Source organism: Aedes albopictus, chromosome 2 (assembly GCF_035046485.1).
Source record: "Aedes albopictus strain Foshan chromosome 2, AalbF5, whole genome shotgun sequence".
Taxonomy (NCBI): domain Eukaryota; kingdom Metazoa; phylum Arthropoda; class Insecta; order Diptera; family Culicidae; genus Aedes; species Aedes albopictus.
Window position 1 is genome coordinate 215,588,720 of NC_085137.1, and position 23,054 is coordinate 215,611,773.

Sequence of the window (23,054 nt, forward strand, 5' to 3'; positions counted from 1 at the left end):
ATGCAAAACACCAATATATGCATTGAATGAATAACCACAAAAATATGCATGCCAAAGGGTGGGCAGATCGAATATGGTTTTAGTAAAGATTTTATGCATTTTAGCATTTTCCAATCTCTCCGTGCAGACCAAAAGTTATTTTTTGTTACGCTGTGAAAGCATTACGTTGTTTTTGATCAACCTGTGTTTGAAAGATTTCGCTGAGGAGCAGTACTAGATCAGTGTACACCTGACTGAATTTTTTTTTGCAAAACGTCATTTTCCACAGCTCTCGGCTGTCAGTTGTGTTTCGTTTCGTCGTCGTTCGTCTCGTTGCATCAAGTCGGGTGCAGATTTTTACGAAGAAAATCAAGCAAAAAAGTAAATTTTTCCTCAATTTCATAAGATTTTGCTATAGAACTAACTGTTACATATTCCAGAAAATGCCGGAAGCACCAGCACGTAATCCTTTGGAGAGCTTCACCAATGCTGTTAGTGCTATGATCGATGGACCTGTTACATGGTTCCGTGGTAAGTTTAGATTTTTGGAGGAAACTTCTTCGATTTTTTATGGGAAGTGCCTATTTAGAATTATCAGGATTATTGTGTATTTAGCCGCACGGGTTTCAAAATTGCTACCTATAAAATTTGATTTGAAAACAATGTTAAAATTTGTTTAGTTACATAATTTCCCATAACCTTTTTGCATGTCCAGTTTCGTCGGCTTAGTAATCAAAACAAACGAATGAATGTGGGGTGAAATGGGTTCTCGGGTTTTTTTTATGACGAGCGTAGAACGAAGGTGATTAAGTATTGCGCGCAAACCCCAAAATTTTATTCCCACCTTTGGGTTTCCGCGCCGAAGACCCAGCGCCAGATTCGGCGACAAAGAAAACTGACAGCAGTCGCCGGACAGTTGGCAATCCTGATATTTGACGGCGGCCGCCAGGTAGTCATGGGAGTGGATTGTTGTCATGCAAATAGATCTTTTCGCTGAAAATGCATGTGTATTGAGTTATTGTTGACAGATTTTCTGCAGTGTTAGTGTGAAATTCAGCGATTTTCTGTATCGCGTACGCCTTCGCTGGATGAAAACGTCATGTTGTTCAGCGAAGCAAGGAAAATTTTCAGTGAAAAAAGCAATATATGAGTTTTTAATATATTTTACTATTTAAACAGTTGATTAACATTTGTAGTCCCGTGTAGCTGCCGGCTTAGAATAGCACTACGGACCACCTGTTCCGGGGGTAAAAGTCCACCAAACAGGTAACCCCAATCCAAGGTGTCAGGCGACCCGTGCTGAGGGATGAATGGTTGAGGGGGTTTAAAACATGCTCGATCTTTAACGGAGCCCGTAGCGTGGGTAGATCGCCTTTTTGCGTTGCGTTGCGGTGTTAGATCTACCAAACCGAAATCTAGTGTCGTCCTATTTTTCAATTTTGGAATATGTGTTCTGATAATTATAGGCATTATAGTATTTAGTCCTTGCTACTGGTGGTGTGATGACTTCCAGTCTTTGAATAAAACTAAGTTTACCAACTTTACTTTGCATATAGTTAAAAACCTCACCATCTGAGGCTAAACTCAATGCAAAGGAAATCAAATTGGGTTAGGGATCCATGTATGTACTAATCCTTCGAAGACTGGAAAGTGCTAGTACGCAAGGAACATACTAGAATCCTTATTACTGAACACATGTCCCATTATTGGAATGATATTGCTGCTAATGTTAAAACCCGGGTCCTAAACCTGGGGAGAATTTAGCAGTAAAACAAGGGTGATGCTATGTTTCCGATGCATGGCCAATATCAGTACCCTTGTTTTGTTTTCTAAGAAAACAAAACAAAAACTGTATCAAAATCGATACTTTATTGCCCCTCAATGGCAATTGAGTAATGCGACATGCACTACACTAAGGATACGGGTAATGTCACAATAGATCTAAAAACTGGTCGCAGTGACAAACCCGAACAGGAATAAAAAAAAACATTTGAATTGACCTAATGAGACGATACAAAGAACATAAACTTTCTTTTTGCAACTCGGCACTATAAATTCTTGTTGTACACTTGCCGTTTTGGTATCAAAACGGCCTACTTTTTTGCATTATATCAAACAGTTGCATTATGGTTCATAATGCAACTCATTCCGGTTGCATTATGAACCATAATGCAATTGTTTGATCAACAATCTGAGTTTCCACCTTGGTTGCCACCGTTTCCACGGTTAAAGCTTGCAAAACTGTGACGGTTACGAACGGTTATTATAGTTGGTTATAGCACAGCTTGCTTGATCCAAACTTCAGGTCTAGTATGTTGGAGCACGTGGTCGGTCTCATTGAACTACCGCGAAACATGATGGTACTGACGGAAATGATTATATTCTAGTAAATAATTTTAATCATTGCAAAAAATGTTGTATGTATGTTGTATAAATAACTATTTGAACCTAATCATATGATTCTGTTCGTCTCGATTTTATATAAAATGGAATGTGGTATTTATAAAAGAACAACAAAATTTCATTGTGAAATTTTTAATAAAACATTGAAAATCAAAATCTATATATATAAAAATGAATTTCTGTCTGTCTGTCTGTCTGTCTGTCTGTCTGTCTGTCTGTCTGTCTGACCGCTATGGATTCGGAAACTACTGAACCGATCGACGTGAAATTTTGTATGTAGGTACTCTTGGGGCCGGGGAAGGTTCTTAGCATAGCGTGAAAACCCTACCCAAACTGAAAAGGGGGGCTCCCATACAAATGAAACAGAAATGAGCTGAGAGAAAAGCTCAAAACTCAGAAGTATCAAAACCAATCTAGAGTGCGGTGCTCGAGTGACCTCAAAAATTGTCAAATTTGAATTGCCGATAGAATGCAATGTTTGCACGCGGCATTCAAAAAGACAATGTTGTATACCGAGTGATCGACTGGAAGTACGGTATCGGCCGCGTCAACCCAGAAAGGGACGGCTCTAAGCCACAAAGTGCAGATCGAACCAACGGCTGCTTCCGGGGCAAGCATGAAAGGGCTTATTCACAAATGTCATAACGCTGGAGGGGGTGGGTGGGTGTCCTTCAAGGTGTTACAGCTCGAACGAAAAAATATTTTCTTCATACGAACAGTGTAACGAAGGGGTGGATGGGTGTCAGAAAAGGGCATTTTCGGCGTTATGACATTTGTGAATGAACCCAAAGGACTCTTTCTACACCCGTATCGTAGGATGTTATTGAATGGGTGAGTTATGGAGGAATTAAGGTAAACATTTTAAAGCATAAGCATTTCGAATGGCGTAGGCGTGCTTGGGGTATTATTTGCAACTTTTCGGCTATGTCACAGCGATGACCGGCTCCCGAGAATGGATCGGCAGCATCGAAACGGATTGGTCATTTGTACACTGCCGGGCCAACTCAGGACGCAAAATATCCACGACAATCCTAGGGTCGGCTAGCTACCGGGGGGGTTGCGCGATACAAAACTAAGCACGGGAACTTTCACATTTATTAAAGGTTCCTAATTGTGGCGTGTACGTGTTATTTTGTGTAATATGTTAATTTGTTAAAGTGTGTCCTAAACCGGTACATGTGGTTCTGTGCGGCCGGAAGTCTCGCCGGACGGCAAGGCGAGTGGGGTAGGTACTTGGCCGACGGGACCAGCCGGCGTTGGTGGAGGCTTGGGTAGGTTTGCAGACGTTCCATCGTGAACGCAATCGGCCGGCCTTGGACTAACCACCTTGGTCGGTCGAGAGGGGAAAGCACCCTTAAGTTTAAGGGCCATCGGACCGAGCTATTCATCCTCCTATGAGGATTCACGGTCATTTATGGTTAGGCGCGGGAACTGTTCCGCGGGTCGAGCCGTGTGCTGGACGGAGACCTATTAAAAGGTCCAAACAAAGTGATCCAAATCTAAGAATGCATCTAGGAGTTCCACCAGATATTTCTTTGGGGATTTGTCCTTAAGAGAGGATTTAGATATCTTTAGAGGTTCCTCCAATGATTGTTCCAGTGCTGTTTTCGCGGCTCCCTTCGAGAATTTTACCAGAGATAATTTAAGGTGTTTCTGCATGTATTCCTTCAGAGATGTCTTCCAGAATTTCACTAGAGATTACTCCAATTATTTCATCTGCAATTCGCAGTATTTCTACAGGTATGTCTAGAAGAAATAGTTTCAGATTGTTTCACTAGCGATTATTCAAAAATTAATCCAGAAATTTCTTAAACATTTTGTTCAAAAAAATCCTTTAGGAGTCCATCCAATTGTTCCTTCACTAATTCGTTTAGAAATTATTGCAGACATGAATTTCTTCAGATTGTTTTTATCCAGCGATTCCAGAAAATCTTCCAGCAATTCGCTAAGATAACTATGTTGTGATTCCCTAACGAATTCCTCGTGGGGTTTCTTGAGAAATTCACCCGGGAATTCCTTCTGTGAATGTTTCAGGAACAATTTTCAGGATTATTTAAAAATAACTCCAAGCACTCTTCTTGGGATTCCTCCAGAAATTCCTTCAGGAGTTGTTTCAGGAATCCTCTGTGAATTCCTTCAGGGATTCGTCCAGGAATTACTCTATAAAGTCCGCTAGACATTCCTCTGGAATTCCTCCAGATATTCCTCTAGATATACCTCAAGCAAATCCTCTACAAATTCCACCAGGGGTTCATCCAGGAATTCTTTCAGGGATTTGTCCAAGAATTCCTCCAGGGATTATTCCTGAAAGTTCTCCAGTGATTTTTCAAGAAAATCCTCCAGAAATTTCTATAGGGATTTCTCTAGAGATTCCTCCAGGAGTTCCTCAGAAGCCAGCTCAAGGAATTTCTCTAGAGATTTCTCCAGAAATTCTCTCAGCTATGTCTACTGGAATTCCTTCAGGAGTTGCTCTAGGGATTGCTCGATTGCTCTTGGAATTCCTGTACGAATTCTTTCAGGAATTCCTCTAGGAATTCTTTTAAAAATGCCAACAAGCATTCCTCTAGGGATAACTATAAGGATTCCTCCAGGGATTCATCCAGGCATTTCTTCAGGATTTAATTCTGGGACTCCTCCAGGAGTACCTTTAAGAATTTCACCAGGAATTACCCCAGCAATTCCTGCAGATATTAACACAGAAATTCCAGCAGGATTTACATCAGGAATTCTGGATTACATTCAGGCATTTCCTCCAGGATTGCCACCAAAAAATGATCCAGGAATTGATCCAGAAAATCCTCCAGGGATTTCTTTTTGGAATTCTTCCCAGAATTTCTTCAGAAATTTCTCCAGGAGTTTTTTCAGGGATTCCTCCGGGAATTCTTCCAGGATTTCCTTGAGGATTTTTCTTTTCAGAAATTACTAAAATATGCATGAGATGCGAAGAATTTCAAAAACAACACAATTTTATTAATATTAAATGCAGTATAGGTAAAAAAACTACACCAACACATTTAAAATGGGCAATACAAGGTTTGCCGGGTCAGCTAGTAATCTATATATATAAAAATGCAGTGGCATACGTGGGACCACGCATAACTTGCGAACGGAAGGTCCGATTTTGATCGTCTTAGTTTTGTTCTGTTAGTTTTCACCCAAGGAAGGTTTATGAGCCATAAAGCATTGAGAAATACAGTGTTTTAGGAAATCGATTTTTTATACGTTTTGCACGGGGGACTTGGACATGAAACGTCAAAAAACGCAGTAGGCAAGACAAAGTTTGCCGGGTACAGCTAGTTAAATATAAATTTGCAATAATACGAGCATGTTTTTTCCAGTGTCAACTTTATTAAAAATATGTCCTACCATTTTTTACAGAATCCGTCGTCGAGCCGAACCGCAAGAACTACCCGTGGTACCACCAGCAATTCCGTCGTGTTCCGTCCATCGACCAGTGCTACACCGACGATGCCGTGTGTTTCTTCGAAGCCAACAACCAGTTCAAGCGCGACAAGTAAGTACCGATAAGTAGTGGGAAGCGAGTGTTCTATTGTTCTTGTACCGCATTAGAAATCCGATGGAATCCTTTGTGGTGGTCAAAACCACCAGCAGAGTAGAAACATAAGTGCCAGAAAGGCAAATACCACGTCACGGATGCACGCTTCCTGTCGCCAACGGGTGTATCCAGTGGGAATCATGGTATTCTTTTGCTGTGAGCTGAAAATTGGATAAATTTCAATGTTTAAGCTTCCGGAATTTGTTGATAAATAATTTCGGCAAAACTAGGCTAACAATCAACTGACGATTATAATTACCAGCGTTGCCACAAACAGTTCTTGTTACAAATAAAATTAGCACTGCAGCATGCATGTGTGAGAAACGTTTGTGTTTATTCCAACAACTGTTTTATAGCCTGGGATGTTTATGTGATGCGTTTCCAATGTTGATGCGCGTATTTATTGTTAGCACTAGTTGGTGTTACCATGTGTGCTGAAATACGAAATTACTTGACGAATGGTATTGTCAATTTTCCTATCTTGGAACACTTGGGTGCAGAATAGATTATTTTACATATCTTTCACCGTGTTGCGGTAGGTTTGGTGGAGTTCTCCCAGCAGAAATAAAACAGTCCCAGATTTGGTGTTTATCAGCTTAAAGCTAAAATATATTGTAAAATTAGAGTTCGAGTTCATGCGTTTAAGTTCAAGATGTACTCACAATTCAGTCTCCGACCTACTCTTGACCTAGCTCGCAACAAAGTGATATGTTTTGACCCTTTCCTACAAATAAGTGTATAAGTTAAACTAAATAAAGAGTAAATATAATTATAAAATTACAAATCAAAAACCTAGCAACGATCTACTCGCGCACTACTTCTAACATCACTCTGCCAGCCTTTGTTATTGTTTATCTATCTATTATGTCTTTCTGGATCTATGTTGACTCGTCGGATCGTTCGCGTTAGGTTACCATAGGGATGGTTGATACAAGGGGCTGTTGTGGCTAACACACCGAGTACTCTGCTCGGCTCTGGCTCTAATAATGTACCGAGTTCTTTTCGGTATATTATTAGAGATTACTTTTCTCAAAGAATGTTAGATTTGGGTCAATGATACTTTGGTATCAATACGTAGCTTTGTTTACAAACCTCACTCTCACTCATGTATCCTGAACATCCCTGAACTACTTAGGGCCAACTTAAAAGAACTACATCCTGGGCGGCTGCTCCTTTTAGTCGCCTTGACCTGGCCCCAGATCAAATTACTATAGCTCTCCTTGATTCCATTGTTGATGCTTCGTCACCAAGAGTTCGTGGGTCTGACTCCTGCCGGATTCTAATCCATCGCCTGCTTGAAGATTTCGTCTCCGCCCTTTCGTAGTGTGTGGTCGACCCATCTCAATTTACTTTCTCGAATTTCTGTTTATATCGGTATCTGATGGAGCTGAGTATCTCTCAGACATCCAGTTGTGAGGCCACCAGGCCTGCCCCATCAAACATTTGACAGATGAAAATTTCCTTGAATCAACCTCTGTCTCTGTCTGAATTTCGGCGACTTGAAAAGCTACAAATTGCCGATAATTTCAGCATCCGTCCACATGTATCGTTTCTTAACATGTATTGAGTGATTCTCCATATCAGTTTTAAGCAGTCGCACTCCGATTACTCCGGCACTCAGCTCATTTCTTGGAATAGATTACGGTTGTCACGGTGCCACTTTCGTTTTTGCTGTTACTAGGGCACAATGATCCTGAAAAACGCTGCGGTAGCTGGCCCAGAGGATCGAAATGGCTCATAACCACGCGAAGAACTTGTCGTTTAGTAGGGACGATGACTCCTGTCAGCAACGGTAGAAGATCTTTACGAAATTGTGTATCGAACACGAATAAATCATGCTTGGGATCCCACCTCATTCATTCGTAGGACTCGTTCGGCAATCGTAGATTTTTCCACTGAGAAGGACTTCGCAGCTTCGTTGATGTCGGCCCCGACCCATCGAAGAACGTCATCGGAATTGAACTGCCAGTTTGGAATTTCGAATCCTGCCTGGTCGAAAATCCAGCGCACCTCGTTGACTATACGGACCATCTCTTCGATACTGTCTCTGCTATCCAGGAAATCGTCAACGTAGGTTTTATTGATGATTGCCGAGGTCGCATCAGGATACAGTTCCTTATACTCCTCAGCGTTTGCATTCTTCACGTGTTGAGCGAGACCCGGAGAACACGACGTTCCGAAAACTACGACGTCCATTACGTAGATTGTCAGTGCTTGTTCCGGATCTGTCCGGAATGGAAAGCGTAAAGCCTGCCTGTCTTCTTGTCTAATCAACATGAAACATTTGTCGTACGTTTCCAACTGCAGCATATTGTCGTTGCCGGAATCCGTACATGGCCTTCAGAAGTGGAGTCAAAAGGTCTGGTCCAGTGAGCAGCATTGAATTGAGTGATGTATTTCTGATGCGTGCCGCCGCGTCCCATAGGGGTAGGCGGGGCAATATGGACACCCTAAGGTTTTTGCCAACTTTACCTGGCAAGATGTCAAAAAAGTTTAGGTTTTTGATCTTGGGGCAAGACACTGTGCAACCGGGAGCAACTCTGAAAAATTCTGAGCAGCTGTTTTGAAATATTTCTATTGTATTTTATTGTTTTCATTCAGCTCACGTAACACTTTTTGATTTGAAACTGGTGCTAGGTTACACTTTGGTGCAATTGGAAAACATTCTGAGGAATTGTGAGGAATTCTGAGCAACACTTCAAACACAGATTTTCTCTTGTGATCTCTGTCTTGCCCCTAGTTTTTGATACATGTATCCTTTTAAAGTCTATTTAGCATCTATTGCATAAGAATGCTCACGAAGAAAAATGATTTATCCACTTCAAAAAATGTTATGAAAAATGTTAGTTTTTCATGACCGTCTTCAAGCATACGGGGCAGAATGGACACCCCCATGGGGCAATATGGACACCATCAGACTTTTACGAATTTCGTACATTATTTACACCTATAAAGTCATTTCATTACAAAACAACTATTATGGATGAATAATACGCCGAAAGAGTTCATTTTTGTTCAGTTAATTTAAATTCAGGCTATTTTGGATAAAACTTCGTTTTTGTCGGCATGTACAGCTGTGCCTAGAACAACTATTTTCCATTGTTGTCGTTTTTTGACCAATTTGTTTCACCCTATGTCTACTATAGTGAACATTTAACCGAAAATATACTGAAATCGAAGAATTTGGTTGGTTTGTGATTTAGGTTATATTTTTCCCTTGCCGCTTCTTTCAAAAAGGTGAGTGTCCATTTTGCCCCGGCAGCAGAAGATATTTCCAAACTTGATTTTTGATATAATAATGAAGAAAATATAAACATGTTAAGCATGTAGATACAGCAAAACTACTTGCATGTGTTCTAGAAATATCAGGTTTTAATCGACCTGCAATAAATTAATCACTAAATCTTATTTTAGATGGTGTGAAAATTATAATTTCCATGCACAAAAAACGGAGGACGCAACTTTTTCGTGTTAAATCAAGTATAATTTTAATTTCGAATGTTTCTTTCCTGAAACTACGCTTTAGACAAATGGACTATATTCTCCATTCATTAAAAGTTCAAAAAAGTTCGCATATTTCAAAATATTGAGGGTGTCCATTCTGCCCCGGGTGTCCATATTGCCCCGCCTACCCCTACAATTCGTACTTTCCCGGGTTTCCGGGGATTCTGGACGATGCCGATTGGAAGATACCATATCCAGGGGATACCATACCGTATCCGCGGTTCAGATACTCGTCAATCTGATCTAACACCTTCATTTTCAGAGCTGGGTCTTTTCCGAGCTTTTTCTCCAAACAAACCATCCGTCGTTCCGCCATTCATTACAGCTGCATAGTGCAGCATGACTTGATCAGTCCGTTGTTTTTTTTATCTAGTTCATTTATTTGAGGCTCAATCGCGTATAACGCTTTACGGAGTCGAAGATCTCTTTTTGCACTTAATATTATACTATGTACAAGATAATAACTTTTCAATCATGTTTGTTAGTGATGGGTGAAGGCCAGGGTACTCGTGGCAGCTCGAGGTTAGAAGGTCACATTTTGAAGGATGGACAGGGTGAGGACTGGACCAAAGGTTTCACTGCAGCTCATCCGGGGGCTAATCGCATTTTTCTAGCGTGTTCGGTGCCTTGTGGTGTTGGTACCAGCTTGTTGAAGGGCTTGGTCTTCCGGATGGCCAGGAGCAGCTCGGCAACACGAGGAGGACAAAACAGAGAAAAAAAAACTGGAGAAGAAAACACAAGCGAATTAAACTTTTATACCAGATGAGCGGGGAAATTGGTGGGGGCTGGCTTATTGCTGGCAGATGCAGTGGAAAGTTTGTCTTAATACGTATCAATCGTCTCTGATAAACGAGAAAAACTGACCTCACTGATTACCTGTCTCTGAGCCAAATTTGGTATAGAGTCTTCAGTCTCCGATTAATCGCTTCATGTTTGATGGAGGCTTTTAATCCAATGGGTTACATAGCCGCTATCCGAATGAAGAGAGTAATGTTCCGCGTAATATATCACAAATCAAAAGAGGTGCGGTATATTACGTGGAGCGGATATACTGAATTGGGTACCAGACCAAGTCCCTGCTGGGTGGCACGAAATAGGTGAGCCATAGACAATAGAATCGTCAATGTCGTAGGGCATAGTATGTGACTATTGTCGAAACCAAAAAACTTTTAATGCCCAACCAAATCATTAGCAATATCAATTTGCTTCAAACGCGTTCCAGTGATAGGGTTAAGATTAGGATCAATTATTACAATACAATTTCACGTTTCAATATGTGTTTAGTAGTTTTAGAGGTAACAGCCTAATAAGAAATTTTCTGCAGGTTCATAACTTGCACTCAACGAGTTAAATGTTATATAGCCTCACAACTGTAAGCAACATTATTACTCATTAATAGAAGGTTTGTATCATCAATATGGACATAGACTTGCTGAACGAAACATTTGACCATAAGAGTGTAATAAGAGTAATTAATTAACATCTTTCAGGTATAAAATAGGTAGTAGGACAAAACTTTTATTTTTAAAAGTAGTTATCTATGTTCATGATAGAAGAGTAGCGTAAAGTGATACCACCCGTTACAGATCCAGAAACGTTTCACACTGAAAGAAGGTTGGAATGACAGTATGAACAGAAGATCCGAACTGCTAGGTGTAGGAAGAAGTATGTTTATTTCCTCTCCCCTTCCCCAACACTCTGTAGAATTTTGATACAACTTCACGTAACTGTTTACTCCCTAGCCAAGATCACAGGGTTTGACGGTATTTAAGTTAAGGAAGTTAATTATAATTCTTGTAATGAAAATATCACCTTTAACACTTTAATGCGCCTCCAGCGGTTCATTGCGAACCGGCTGCTACAGATGGAGTATAGCTGATTTATCAGAAAGGCTCGATAAACAGGAGGAACCTGCTAGGGCTTAGTAGTTTCTATACTCAGAAAACAGTTCCAGTCGGTTGAGTCTGGAAGGGTTGCGAGAGTCGTTGTGAATCATAATGAAAACATTTGTGCTTTGTGACGAATCTTGGGATCTTTCTGGAGTCAGCAGACTTGGAATATTGTTGTCTGGGCTTTCCACTATTTGGTTAATTTTAACAATCAATATGCAACAAATAGTAGTATCTCGTGTATTCAAATTGCTCATTCACAGTGCTGACATTGTATTTACTTGTGATTAATATTAATTTTAATTTTCAATATCAGTATTTTCATATGTGATAGTTGTTTTGTGAGTAAACCCTAATATGTTTTGAATGTCTAATGCTTAATAATGTTTTCTTGCCATATCAATTCAAAATAACTAAGAAACCGAAACCAATAGTGTGAAAGTGCAGCATTTAATAGTGCTTGCTTATAGATTCGAAGCCAACGGGTGATCAAGACTCAAGACTTAAGACGCATACTTGACGAAATCGACAAAAACTGACTACTTCGTCCTATATATATATATATGTTTATACTAATATAAGTGGGCCGCGGAGCTGTGCGGCCCAGTATTTCCTTTTATTTTTTAATTCCAGAAAACGCCATAGTTCTGAAGATACACCCACGAAGTTCCCAAACACAAACGGAAATTGTCCGCAGTAATCAAGATAAGTAAAAACTTTTATAAACAGGCACGCAACTCTTTCTACTACTAGGCAAATAGAATATTTATGTGTTTGCTTATTCATCACATTCGTGGCGGTGCGGAACATTTTATAATATAGGCACCGTACTTAACATTTCTTCAATTCACCTTTAAATAACTGATCTTTAAATTTTGTATAAAAACTTGCATCTCAATTATTTCCATCATATTAGTTTTCTTTTATTTCAGAATTTTTAAAGCATTATGGTAGAAAGAGTTGGTGTCATGATTCATGCAAAACTTGAAACTGAAAACTCCTTATTTCCCCCTATGGGTTATAGGGAGGAGCGGGACATTCGAGCCTACTCATCAGTGGAAAGGACTTGCTATGCTAATCGGTTTAGCATAGGGCAGATACAAGTCTACTGGTAGACGTATCGCCCAGCGATTCAACGCAGATTGGCCACGGCCCGGGGGTGCGTTGATTATAACAGAATAACAGAATATACCAGATGAGCGGGGAAATTCATAAATGGATTGCATATAGGGGAGATCGCGGGTTCCCAACACATCTAACTGGAACAAAGGGTTGTCTACCTCGGGCCTCAAGGGTATCCAATAGTAGCGCTCTGGAGGCGTCATTATCCGGGCATTGTCAAACTACGTGGTCGATGTCATCATAACCGGAACCGCTTACTTACCTTACCGGTCAGGCTAAGGCCGGGGTGGCCTCTGCTGTACATAGTAGCCGCCTCCATTCCACTCGGTCCATGGCTGTTTGTCTCCAGTTCCGCACTCTGCGTAGGGTCCGCAGATCGTCCTCCACCTGGTCAACCCACCTAGCTCGCTGCGCTCCACGTCTTCTTGTACCGGTCGGATGACTCTCGAGAACCATTTTAGTCGGGTTGCTATCCGACATCCTGATGACGTGACCCGCCCACCGTAGCCTCCCGATTTTCGCGGAATGGACGATGGTTGGTTCTCTCAGCAGCTGATGCAGCTCGTGGTTCATTCGCCTTCTCCAAGTCCCGTCTTCCATCTGCACTCCGCCGTAGATGGTACGCAACACCTTCCGTTCGAAAACTGCAAGGGCGCGTTGGTCCTCTGCACGTAGGGTCCATGTTTCGTGCCCGGAATCGCACTTAGTGCAAAGATTGTCGAGTGCAAGATTTATTCTATGCAAATGCGCGCCTAGCGAGTAATGGTTGGACATAAGTCTTGACATCACACGTATGAAGTCTCGACCTACATCCAAACCGTAATGCCACGCTCGCAAAGAAACATTAGGAATAATAGAATGTAACCACCGTCCCAGTTGGCCATCTCGCCAATCATGTTGCCAACTTTGGAGAGAACTCTGGCGAACAAAATGGAAAAATTCATCGTGTGAAATTCTTCTATCATAGATCTCACCTTCCTGTGCGCCCACCTTTGCGAGAGAGTCCGCCTTCTCATTGCCATAAATTGAGCAATGGGAGGGGACCCATACAAAGGTAATCTTGTATGATCTTTCGACCAGTGCATACATCTGCTCTCTTATTTTTGTAAGAAAGTAAGATGCATGCTTTACAGGTTTCATCGACCGGAGTGCCTCAATCGAACTAATGCTATCCGAGAAGATGAAGAAATGGTCTGCGGGCATGTTGGAAATCATCCCCAAAGCAAAGTCAATTGCTGCCAGCTCAGCAACATAAACAGAACAAGGTTCTTGAAGTTTCCGGAAGGCGGTGGAGTTTTTATTGAAGACACCGAAGCCAGTGGATCCATTTATGCGAGACCCATCAGTGAAGAATCTCTTACAGAAATTGACATTTTGGTACTTTTCGTAAAAAATGCGAGGAATGGATGATATACACCGAAGTTGATCTGGTATTCCCTGAATAGCTTGTTTCATGGACAGATCGTATTTAACAAAGGAATTGTCATTAGGGAAGTGTACACGAGGAGGGTTATAACTTTGTAGGCTTATGTCAGACGACATGTAGAACAGATAGATTCTCATGAATTTTGACTGAGTGTTCAAACTGAGCATTTCTTCGAAGTTATCAATAACGCGTGTGTTGCTCACTCCACACTTGATAAGGAACTTTAGCGAGAGTTTCCAGAAGCGGTTCTGGAGAGGTTTCACCCCTGCCAGGACCTCTAGGCTCGCATTATGCGTTGAGTGCATACAGCCGAGAGCAATACGCAAACAACGGTATTGAATACGTTCCAGCTTTATTAGGTGGCAGTTTGCTGCTGAGTGGAAGCAGAAAGAGCCATACTCAATAACAGAGAGAATAATCGTTTTGTAAAGTTTTATGAGGTCTTCCGGGTGAGCACCCCACCATGTTCCGGTAATTGTGCGTAGAAAATTGATCCTTTGTTGACATTTTTGCACCAAATACTTGATTTGGGTACCCCAAGTGCCTTTTGAATCAAACCAGACCCCAAGGTATTTCGAAGTCAAAGATTGGTCGATTTCTATTCCCAAAAGATTGAGTTTCAGTTGGGCTGGGTTCCGCTTTCTAGAAAACACAACCAATTGAGTTTTTTTTTTGCGGAGTAAACTCGATCCCTAAATGTCTTGCCCAGATTGACAGATTATTTAGAGTATTTTGCAATGGTCTTTGGTGTAAATTTTGAATTTGGCTAAGGAAATGGCTGAAATTTTGAACACAATCCTCTCAATCTACATTTGTTGGATGAGCAAAATTTCAAAAAAATCGATGCATTACCAACAATTTTATACCTAGTCGAAACATGTATGGGGACTGAACGTGATTTTAGTACCTCAGAGAGCAATTAGTCAGCATTGTTTCGATTGTGCTATTGAAAGTACTATACCATTATGTGAAAATTTTATGAAAATTGACAGAGAAATCGAAAAGTCTTAAATAGGCGAACATTGCACATGAAAAACACGAAAAATTTTCACTAACACTCACTCCTATCAACACCAGTAGTTTTCAAACCAATTGATCAAATTTGATGAAATTTTGCAAGGTAGTGTCTCTATATGTATCATAATTGCTAACGAAATTTCATAATTACACAGCGCAACATTTTTTTGCCTCAAGAGCAAACTTATGTGTCTCTGACAGATTTTGGGCCGCTGAATCCGAATCCGGCCTCAGATTTGCTCCGGTACGTCACAATTTTGAGCTATACCTCAATTTATAGGGCAAAATATGCGATTTTGGGCTTTTTTTGACTGTAACCCATTAAGCATGGACATATTTTTAGGGCAATCATAAGGTAAATTGGTCAACTAACATCTGTATTAACTACTCATGCAAAATATTTCGTTTTACCAAATCAAATTTGATAGATTTAAACATTTTATGTTAGTATGTAAACTTGCATGCAACTTCTGGAGTGTGACTTGTATGGGAAATATCGTAAATAACAACATTAATCACTTAAAACTAACAAATTCGATTTTGTTAAACGAAATATTTTGTATGAGTTAATTGACCAATATACCGTTTAATTGCACAAAACAAAACTTTCCCATGCTTAATGGCCTGCAGTCAAAAAAGCCCAAAATCGCAAATTTTGCCCTATAAATTGAGGTATAGCTCAAAATTGTGACGTGCTGGAGCAATTCTGAACCCGAATTCGGATTCAGCGGCCCAAAATCTGTCGGAGACACATAAGTTTGCTCTTGAGACAGACCAAAAGTTAATTTTTGTTACGCTGTGTTATCATCACAGAACTTTGAACTTTAGCGTAAAAGATCCATCTATTATGCGAATGAAAATTGGTCATGATTGAACAAAATACTTAAAACCACGTCTGTTTGTTTTTTTATCCACAGTTAAAAGTAATGCATCGATTTTTATGAAATTTGGCACAAATAATAAACATACACCAAAGAGTTCTCAGTCAATTATTTGGCCAATTTTACCGATTCATTACAGAGCTACAGCCGTATATCTGTGTCCCGATTATTGCGGATACCTTACCGTGCGAAACAAAAATGTCAAACGAATGCACTTGACCACGATAGCGAGTTCGGCTGTCGTTATTCCTGTCTTCCTCCGTAATCAGAGCTGTATTGATCATATGTTTGCAGTATTCAATTTAATAAGCAAATATAATAATATTCGTAATCTGAATTGACTAAAATCTTTGCAAAAAAGCTAGATTTAGACAAATGTTATCGTGTCAGACGGCATTGATTTGACCCTTTTTTATGTTAATTAATCTTCGTTCTAACGCTCGTGTTGGGTGTAAGAGGTAACGGTAGCGCATAAGTGTAACAAACACCCGACCGCGGCAACGAAACGAAGGTAAAGAAAAGTGTCGGATGTTTAAAAGACTGGTTCAGTCACATTGATTTCAGAATCAAACAGACGCAAAGGTCGAACGCCATTACGGTTTCGCCTTTCCGTGAAAAGAACAAGTCGATGTTTTCCTCCGATTAACCGAAAGACCATATTGGCGACACCAACCCTCAACTACCTGAAGAGCACTTTGCATCAGGTCGAAAAGGATGGACATACCATCCACAAACACTCAATTTCCTAATTGCTGCTTGGCGCAATGTCGAGAAGAGATGTCGGTTCTAGAGCTTTTGGTGAATCCAATTGGAAATTATTGGAGATATACCATGACCCCGTGTGGCTTCCAATATGGGCATCGAATGGCACTTAGTTAAAGGTACCCTCGATATCTAAGAAAACGCCCAAGCGGAAATGCTTTTGAGCGAATGCTTTCGTGTACAACCTTGTGTATTTACAAGAGTCGCAGTTGACTTACCAGATTGGTAGGTATGTTGGTTCACTTGAAGAGGCACGTTGGTCAGATGAACATCACGGGTTATGATGATCCACAATGCGTTCATAATTTTCATCGTTCCTTACTGGGAGAAGACGCGTCTTGACATAAGCTTAATAATTGACAAAGGGTGATTTGTTTTCGAAATGCAAGAATGGAATATTAGATTTTTTGTGCCAGTTCTCATTAGACGTAGTGGTTTTATTTCCCACAATAGCTGAAGGAAAATACAGAGAAAGTCTTCACTAGAAAGCATCATTAGTCCGAACAGTTTAACAGTTTATTTGGTGATATTCTTATGCAATTTGTTTTTTTTTAATGGCACAGCAATCATTAGGTATCTATGGAATGGTTTTCGTCACTAAATGAAAACATTTTAGATAATTTTCAACATGCTTTACTACACACATTTTTTTCGACCAACCGCCTCAACGAACATAATTTTCATTAGTCATAAAAACGTAAACGCAATCCTCACTTCTTCGCCTCTCGAACCGTACAGAAACCACTTATCCTGCAGTAAATACTATTTTTAACAATCACCATCCAACAGACGATCACTTTCGATCAGTATAGTAGTTATACATTTAACGACTTTCTCCGCATAACTGATGAAGGGCCCAGCCTCGACGCTGTTCATCGATCAACTTCAACCGCCTCTTTGGTGTTCGTAGTACCGAAAATCAACCGATCGACCGTCGAACGGATGAGAATTTGGTCGATCGCCAGCAATGCTCTCCTTCGGAATTGTGCGTCATTAATCCGAAGCACTTTAGAATTCAAATGCAGCGGACGACACATCATCACAGGTACTGCAACAGCAGTGTCACACTTGCGGCAGAATAAGCTCTCACTTGCTATCTACATCTATGTTAACGTTCTCTCGCTGACTCTGTTGCGATCGTGAACTTGCACTTGCTCTATCAAATCGAAAGTAATGCTGATTAATTAGTAGAAATATCCGAAATCTTTTTCAGTATTCGAATGTCACCAGCCAGCGGGATAACAGATATAGTAGAAAAAGCCGTTTATTTTTAATTCGTTATAGCCCTAGACCGTATGGAATTCAGAAGCACTTGCTGGCTATGTTGTTCAAAATGGTGAATATTTTGATTAATATCAGGTAGAACAGATTTCCAGATCCCAATCGGAACATGCTTCGTTGAACTGGTAGACACTTGTTCCGCACTTTGCACTCCGAGGTATTCTTGCTGTATTTGGTGTATTGCTTTGGATTGTTCTGATTGCCCATTTGCCTTTGGTGGACTTTGCCAGGTTCTGCAAATTAATTTGAAAAACAAGTCGTTATGTATCCTCAATCGACGCCAGACAATTCAATCTTACCGTCTCTTTCACTCGCCACGCGACTCGGAGTGCGCCCGCCAAACAAGAGATGTGATTCGGTAAACTATTCGATTGTAATTCGCTAGCTATAAGTTATCCAGCGTGGGAGTATCAGCTCGAGTGTATTCCCATCAATGAATTGGTCTGCGGTGAATGAGCGACCGCCAGCGACTGACCACGAAATCCCAACTGCCAACTGGCCAAACGTCGGCGCGTTTTTCTCCGATATACCTACCTCTGCCTGCACCTTAGCGAATGGATTGGCCGATTTGTACTTTCTGTGTAACTTCGATATGTACACACACCTCACATCGATACCTACATCGATTTTGGCACCATGCGAGACGATGGGCGTAATACTTGGCTATAATGCAGTAAAACTAAATCGTTCTGTGCATTCTTCCGGAACCATAGTCACCTCTCCAAAATATGACGTTGTAAATGTTTAGTTATCGAATATTGCTCACAGGCAAAGAAAATAACCCTTCACCTGTAATGTATGTCGTGAGCATTCGCACATTCCGAGTAGCAATTCAAATTCTAACTAGTTTAACCCTCTAATACCCAACCCCGCCTTTAGACGGGGTATAGTTTGAGCATTTTTGTAATTTGTGTTTCGAGGGAAATCAAAATTTTTATATTTTTGGCTGATATTTAGGACTGTTTTGTATATCTTAAAATGGTTTTTTGGTGTATTTTAAAGCGTATTTACATTTTTCAAAAATCATTGAAAATTTGATGTTTTGGTCACCTTTTAGAAGTCATTGTTTATTTTGTATTGAATCGCTACAATTAACATATTTTATATTTTTCCCAAACTATTCTATCCTTGTTTAATAGTTTAAGGGGATCGAATACACTCTAAAATTATTTTCCTTAAAATAACACGGAAAATAAAATTTTATATGAAAAAAATTTAAAATAAAAATATTTCAACAATAATCATAAAATCTCAAAATGTTTTCATCCCAAAAAATCCGTACCCCAAATAGGCTTCCAGGAAAAATATAAAAGTGTGGGGATGTTCAAAAATAAAAATTAGAAAAATCAAAAACTGAAATTCACGAAATCGAGAATTAAAAAGAATCATCTTCCAAAACATGTTTAAATCGATTTTAGATGACGAAAAATGATATTTAGATCAAAATCAAAAATTTGGGTATTAGAGGGTTAATTTATGTTTATAATAGCTTTGTCATAGCATCGATTATCCTTTTTTTATTATTATCCCAGCCAAATGCATCTATTCTTTATGATTTCGAAGTATCCTCCAAGTGTACTTCAGACAACAATTCACATGAGACTTCGCTTACGCAAGAACATATATAAACTTGAGAGCCAATTTAAAAGGCTGGCGTAGATATCTTTAAAATCATTTAAAATTTACTAAGTATACTCTTTTTATGCTATGGACTAGGATGCATGAATTGAAAATGTGCATACATTCAAACAGGGTATTTAAAAGAGGGAATTTTGTGCATAAATTAATTAAGCGCTTTGAGTTAAGGAACTGAGCTCTGAAAAAAAAAGCTCCTGGTGGTTCAGGGGAGCCTAGCGAAAGGGGGATCCAGCATATTTTAGGGGTGTTTAAAAAAGGTCTCAGTGTATTTTTAAGTCCTTTTCGGTTCCAAACCTGATTCAGAGCTGACCCGTGAGAAGATGAATTTTTCGTTTCTGAAAGGAAATGGTACAATAAACTTGGGTCATGACTTGGGTATTATGATTCCTTATATAATTTGATTCTGTTTGAGCAAAATTTTGGAAAATTTTACTGTTGATGAGACAAGGAATAGAGAAAACAAAAATATGTTTTGCTCAAACAGCACCAAATTGGACAAGGAATTATAATACCCACGTTTTTTGCACGATTTTCTTACAGGAACGGAAAATTTGCCTTCTCGCCATACAAACCCTCTAAAATACTCATAAAATACTCTTATACTCCTTTAAGCGTGCCTGAGACTTCCTGGAACCAACATGAAACCCCTTAAGATCCCCTAAAGCCTCCTGAAATATCTGTGAAATAACCTAGGACCCCCTTAAATCGTCCCTGTATCCTCCTGCCCCCTTTAAACGGCCATAACTTCCCTGTTAACTCCTGATATCCTTTGAAACGCACTTGAACCGCCTCCCCTCTGAATCCTTCAGAGACTCTCTAAAACACACCTCACTTTTTATCTTTACGAGATATTTAACGCGAGGCTAATTCTTCCCGGGATTTCCCTTCAGAGAAGAAAGAACTCACATTTCGTTAGTTTATCAGGAATATGATTCGATCCCAGGACCTCGGCGTGGTGGTCATGTGCTCTGACCATCCCACCAGGTCCGCTTCATCAACCTGAAATTCACTGCAATCCTCTGAAACTCCCTGGGCACCCCCTAATGTCCCTCGAATCCTATTTATATCCTCCTGAGACTTGCTGAAACGCTCACGAACCAAACTCCCTGAACTCCCCTGACTCTTTTTTACCACCCATGAAAGTCTCTCAAACGCCCCTGAAACCTCCTTATATCCCCTGTATATGCTCTACCTTTTAAACGGTTAACCAAAACCAAAAAGTGCGCGATTGCAACAAATCAACTCGGTGTGTTCAGAGCACTAATTCAGCATAAATCAAAGAAATAGTGCGCCGAAAACATCAACTTGATTTGATGCAATCGCGCACTTTTATTTACGTTTTCGCACTTATGAAGACTGAGTGCGCAGTCCAGTACTAAATGCGGTATATTATTGTTGTTTCTTCTACGCATGTAAATGAATAATACTAGACGAACATTTAAAAAGGGCGTAACAACCTTTGTAAATATCTGCTTCTCCCGTTCTCCTGGGCACATTTCCCATTATTAATGTAATCTCTGTTTAGTAACAGGTTGAGCAGACTCCCCTCTATCTGATAACAGGATAAGTTTTTACAAATAAATTTAAATACGCCTTGGAGGGACGGAATAGGCTCAAGCGTGCAATGGTAGTTCCGCTCTTTTCACATGTTGGTCTCAATAATAAAATCACTATGTTTCGGCTCACAAACGAGTAATCTAAGCAAATAGTGAGTTCTTTATAGAGTTGATGTACACGTGCTGTAGTCCCATGTACGGGAGCCACATAGCAAGCGAGCTCCCAGGAGCCCTGTACATTTTGAGACTGAAAGTTGTGCGCCTCATTTTTCTCAATATGTGTCTCATGAGATTCGTCTCATGCGCTGATTAAATTAGAAAGTTTCACGACAAAAACTTCCTAAACGAGCGAGAATTGAAACCTTAACCTTTGCATTGAGAGTCCCTAGTCGTATCGCATAGACCAACCAGACACTTGAGTTGTGTACGGAAAAAAGTTGTAGAGTTTCTTCGTTACCAAGAAATTGTTCTTCACCTAAGATACCAACAGCTCACGCAGCGCATGAGACAAGCTCCCCGGGAGCTATGCGCCTAGCTCGCACCCACCAAATTTTCGTGAGCCTCCTAGCAGCGCAGCACACTGCGATTTTGAAGAGCTGGGACACAATTTGGTGGGAGGCTCGCTGTCACATTTATGTACACATGAGCAATGGGAAACTCTGGTTTATTCTTTTGAAGGAAATCCATTCTTTCATTTTTGGACGTTTTGTAATCCAACCGTTTTTAAAGAATAACGTTTAAGTTTCAAAAAAATATTAGGACATAAACTTTAGAATGACTTGGAAAAATTATAAGCTAAAATAACTCCAGAATGAATTCCAGATTTATTTTGATGAACTTATAAGATTCCACTAAAACCACAATCACATTTCTATAATAAGGCGACAAACCTTAGAGAAACTCTGTCATGTTTGATTTCTTGAGTTTTTTTTTTATATCTATTTTTTGTTCCTTATTTACTTCAATCGAACTTTTTTGCATAATCTGAAAGTAAACTAGCTAGACAATGCACATTCCAAATTTCATAAAAAATGGAACACTAGAACCATTGTAGCGTGTACCCTCCACATGGACAAGGCAAAGCGCGAAACTTTAAACGCGAATACATAAGTATCTCGGAATGATGTTTTTTAAAAACTACCGTTACCGTTATCACAATATCTTAAAAACCAATTGACCGATTTGCAATTTTTTTTAAATTGTTCGTATATAAAATCATGTTCGTCGCATGGCATGTTTTGCTTGCAAATTTGAAATGTCCCCGATAACACCCCCATGGAACCTGTGCTAGATGTTCCGGGGTGGCCATATTAGTTGTTACAGATTTCATTCTATCGTTTCTGACTCAGTCGAAATCATGAAGATTGATATGTCGCACGGCATGTTTAGGTTGAAAATCAGAAGTGTCCCCAATGAGGCCCCACGGAACCTGTCACAGGGCTCCGGATGGGTCAACTTATTCAAATCTGGTTATCGCAGTTGTGTTTCACCGTTCACAATAAAAACTTCGATGAAAATCGATGGTTCAAACACAGTAACACACGAAATAATCACATTTAGCCATTTGGGCAACCCCCTGACTCCAGCCCACGCAGAAAAATGACGCTTGTTTGAAACAATAAAACGCTTGGTTGATTTTCAAACTGAGAATTTACTTATACCTAAGTTATATTTCTCTGTTCTTACTTAGAGTTTATCGATTACAACAACCAATCACCATTATTTCATACAACGTTAGAAACTTCATTTATTTCTACAAAATGGGGACCACAAATATGGCCTGGAAGCACTCACACATCTTTGAAAAACTTACCCCAACTTCGCCACATCGAGGAAGTTTTAGCAAATCCATCACTGCAACTTCTAAGTGCAGTTTTGGCCGTGATGGATAACGCGCTGGTACTAAAGACAGCATTCGCAAAAAGTTGGTCGGTTTAGTTTTTTTTTGTCTCTTTTTTTAATCGATCTCCTTTGCATCCGCTTGCCGAGCGTCTAAAAATAGATTTCCGAGCTGCCGCAGGAGCTGCTGTCAACAACACA

At 40.1% G+C, this 23,054-nt stretch overlaps 1 protein-coding gene and 1 long non-coding RNA gene across 2 annotated transcripts in view; one reads left to right on the forward strand and one right to left on the reverse strand.

Moving 5' to 3' along the window:
- The first annotated feature begins 274 nt into the window (after positions 1-274).
- Positions 275-23,054, forward strand: part of LOC109420234 (NADH dehydrogenase [ubiquinone] 1 beta subcomplex subunit 10) — a 33,635-nt gene continuing 10,855 nt past the window's right edge. The window contains exons 1-3 of the mRNA XM_062851113.1: positions 275-360; positions 420-510; positions 5,761-5,896. Coding sequence (XP_062707097.1) covers positions 423-510; positions 5,761-5,896 — 224 coding nt within the window. The 5' untranslated portion in view covers positions 275-360; positions 420-422. The remainder of the gene's footprint in view (positions 361-419; positions 511-5,760; positions 5,897-23,054) is intronic.
- LOC109433119 (uncharacterized) lies at positions 5,903-19,315 on the reverse strand. Its single transcript, XR_003892641.2, has 3 exons — positions 18,120-19,315; positions 17,254-18,053; positions 5,903-6,099 (listed from the first exon to the last, which is right to left on the reverse strand). It is a non-coding gene; the product is annotated as an uncharacterized LOC109433119 (long non-coding RNA).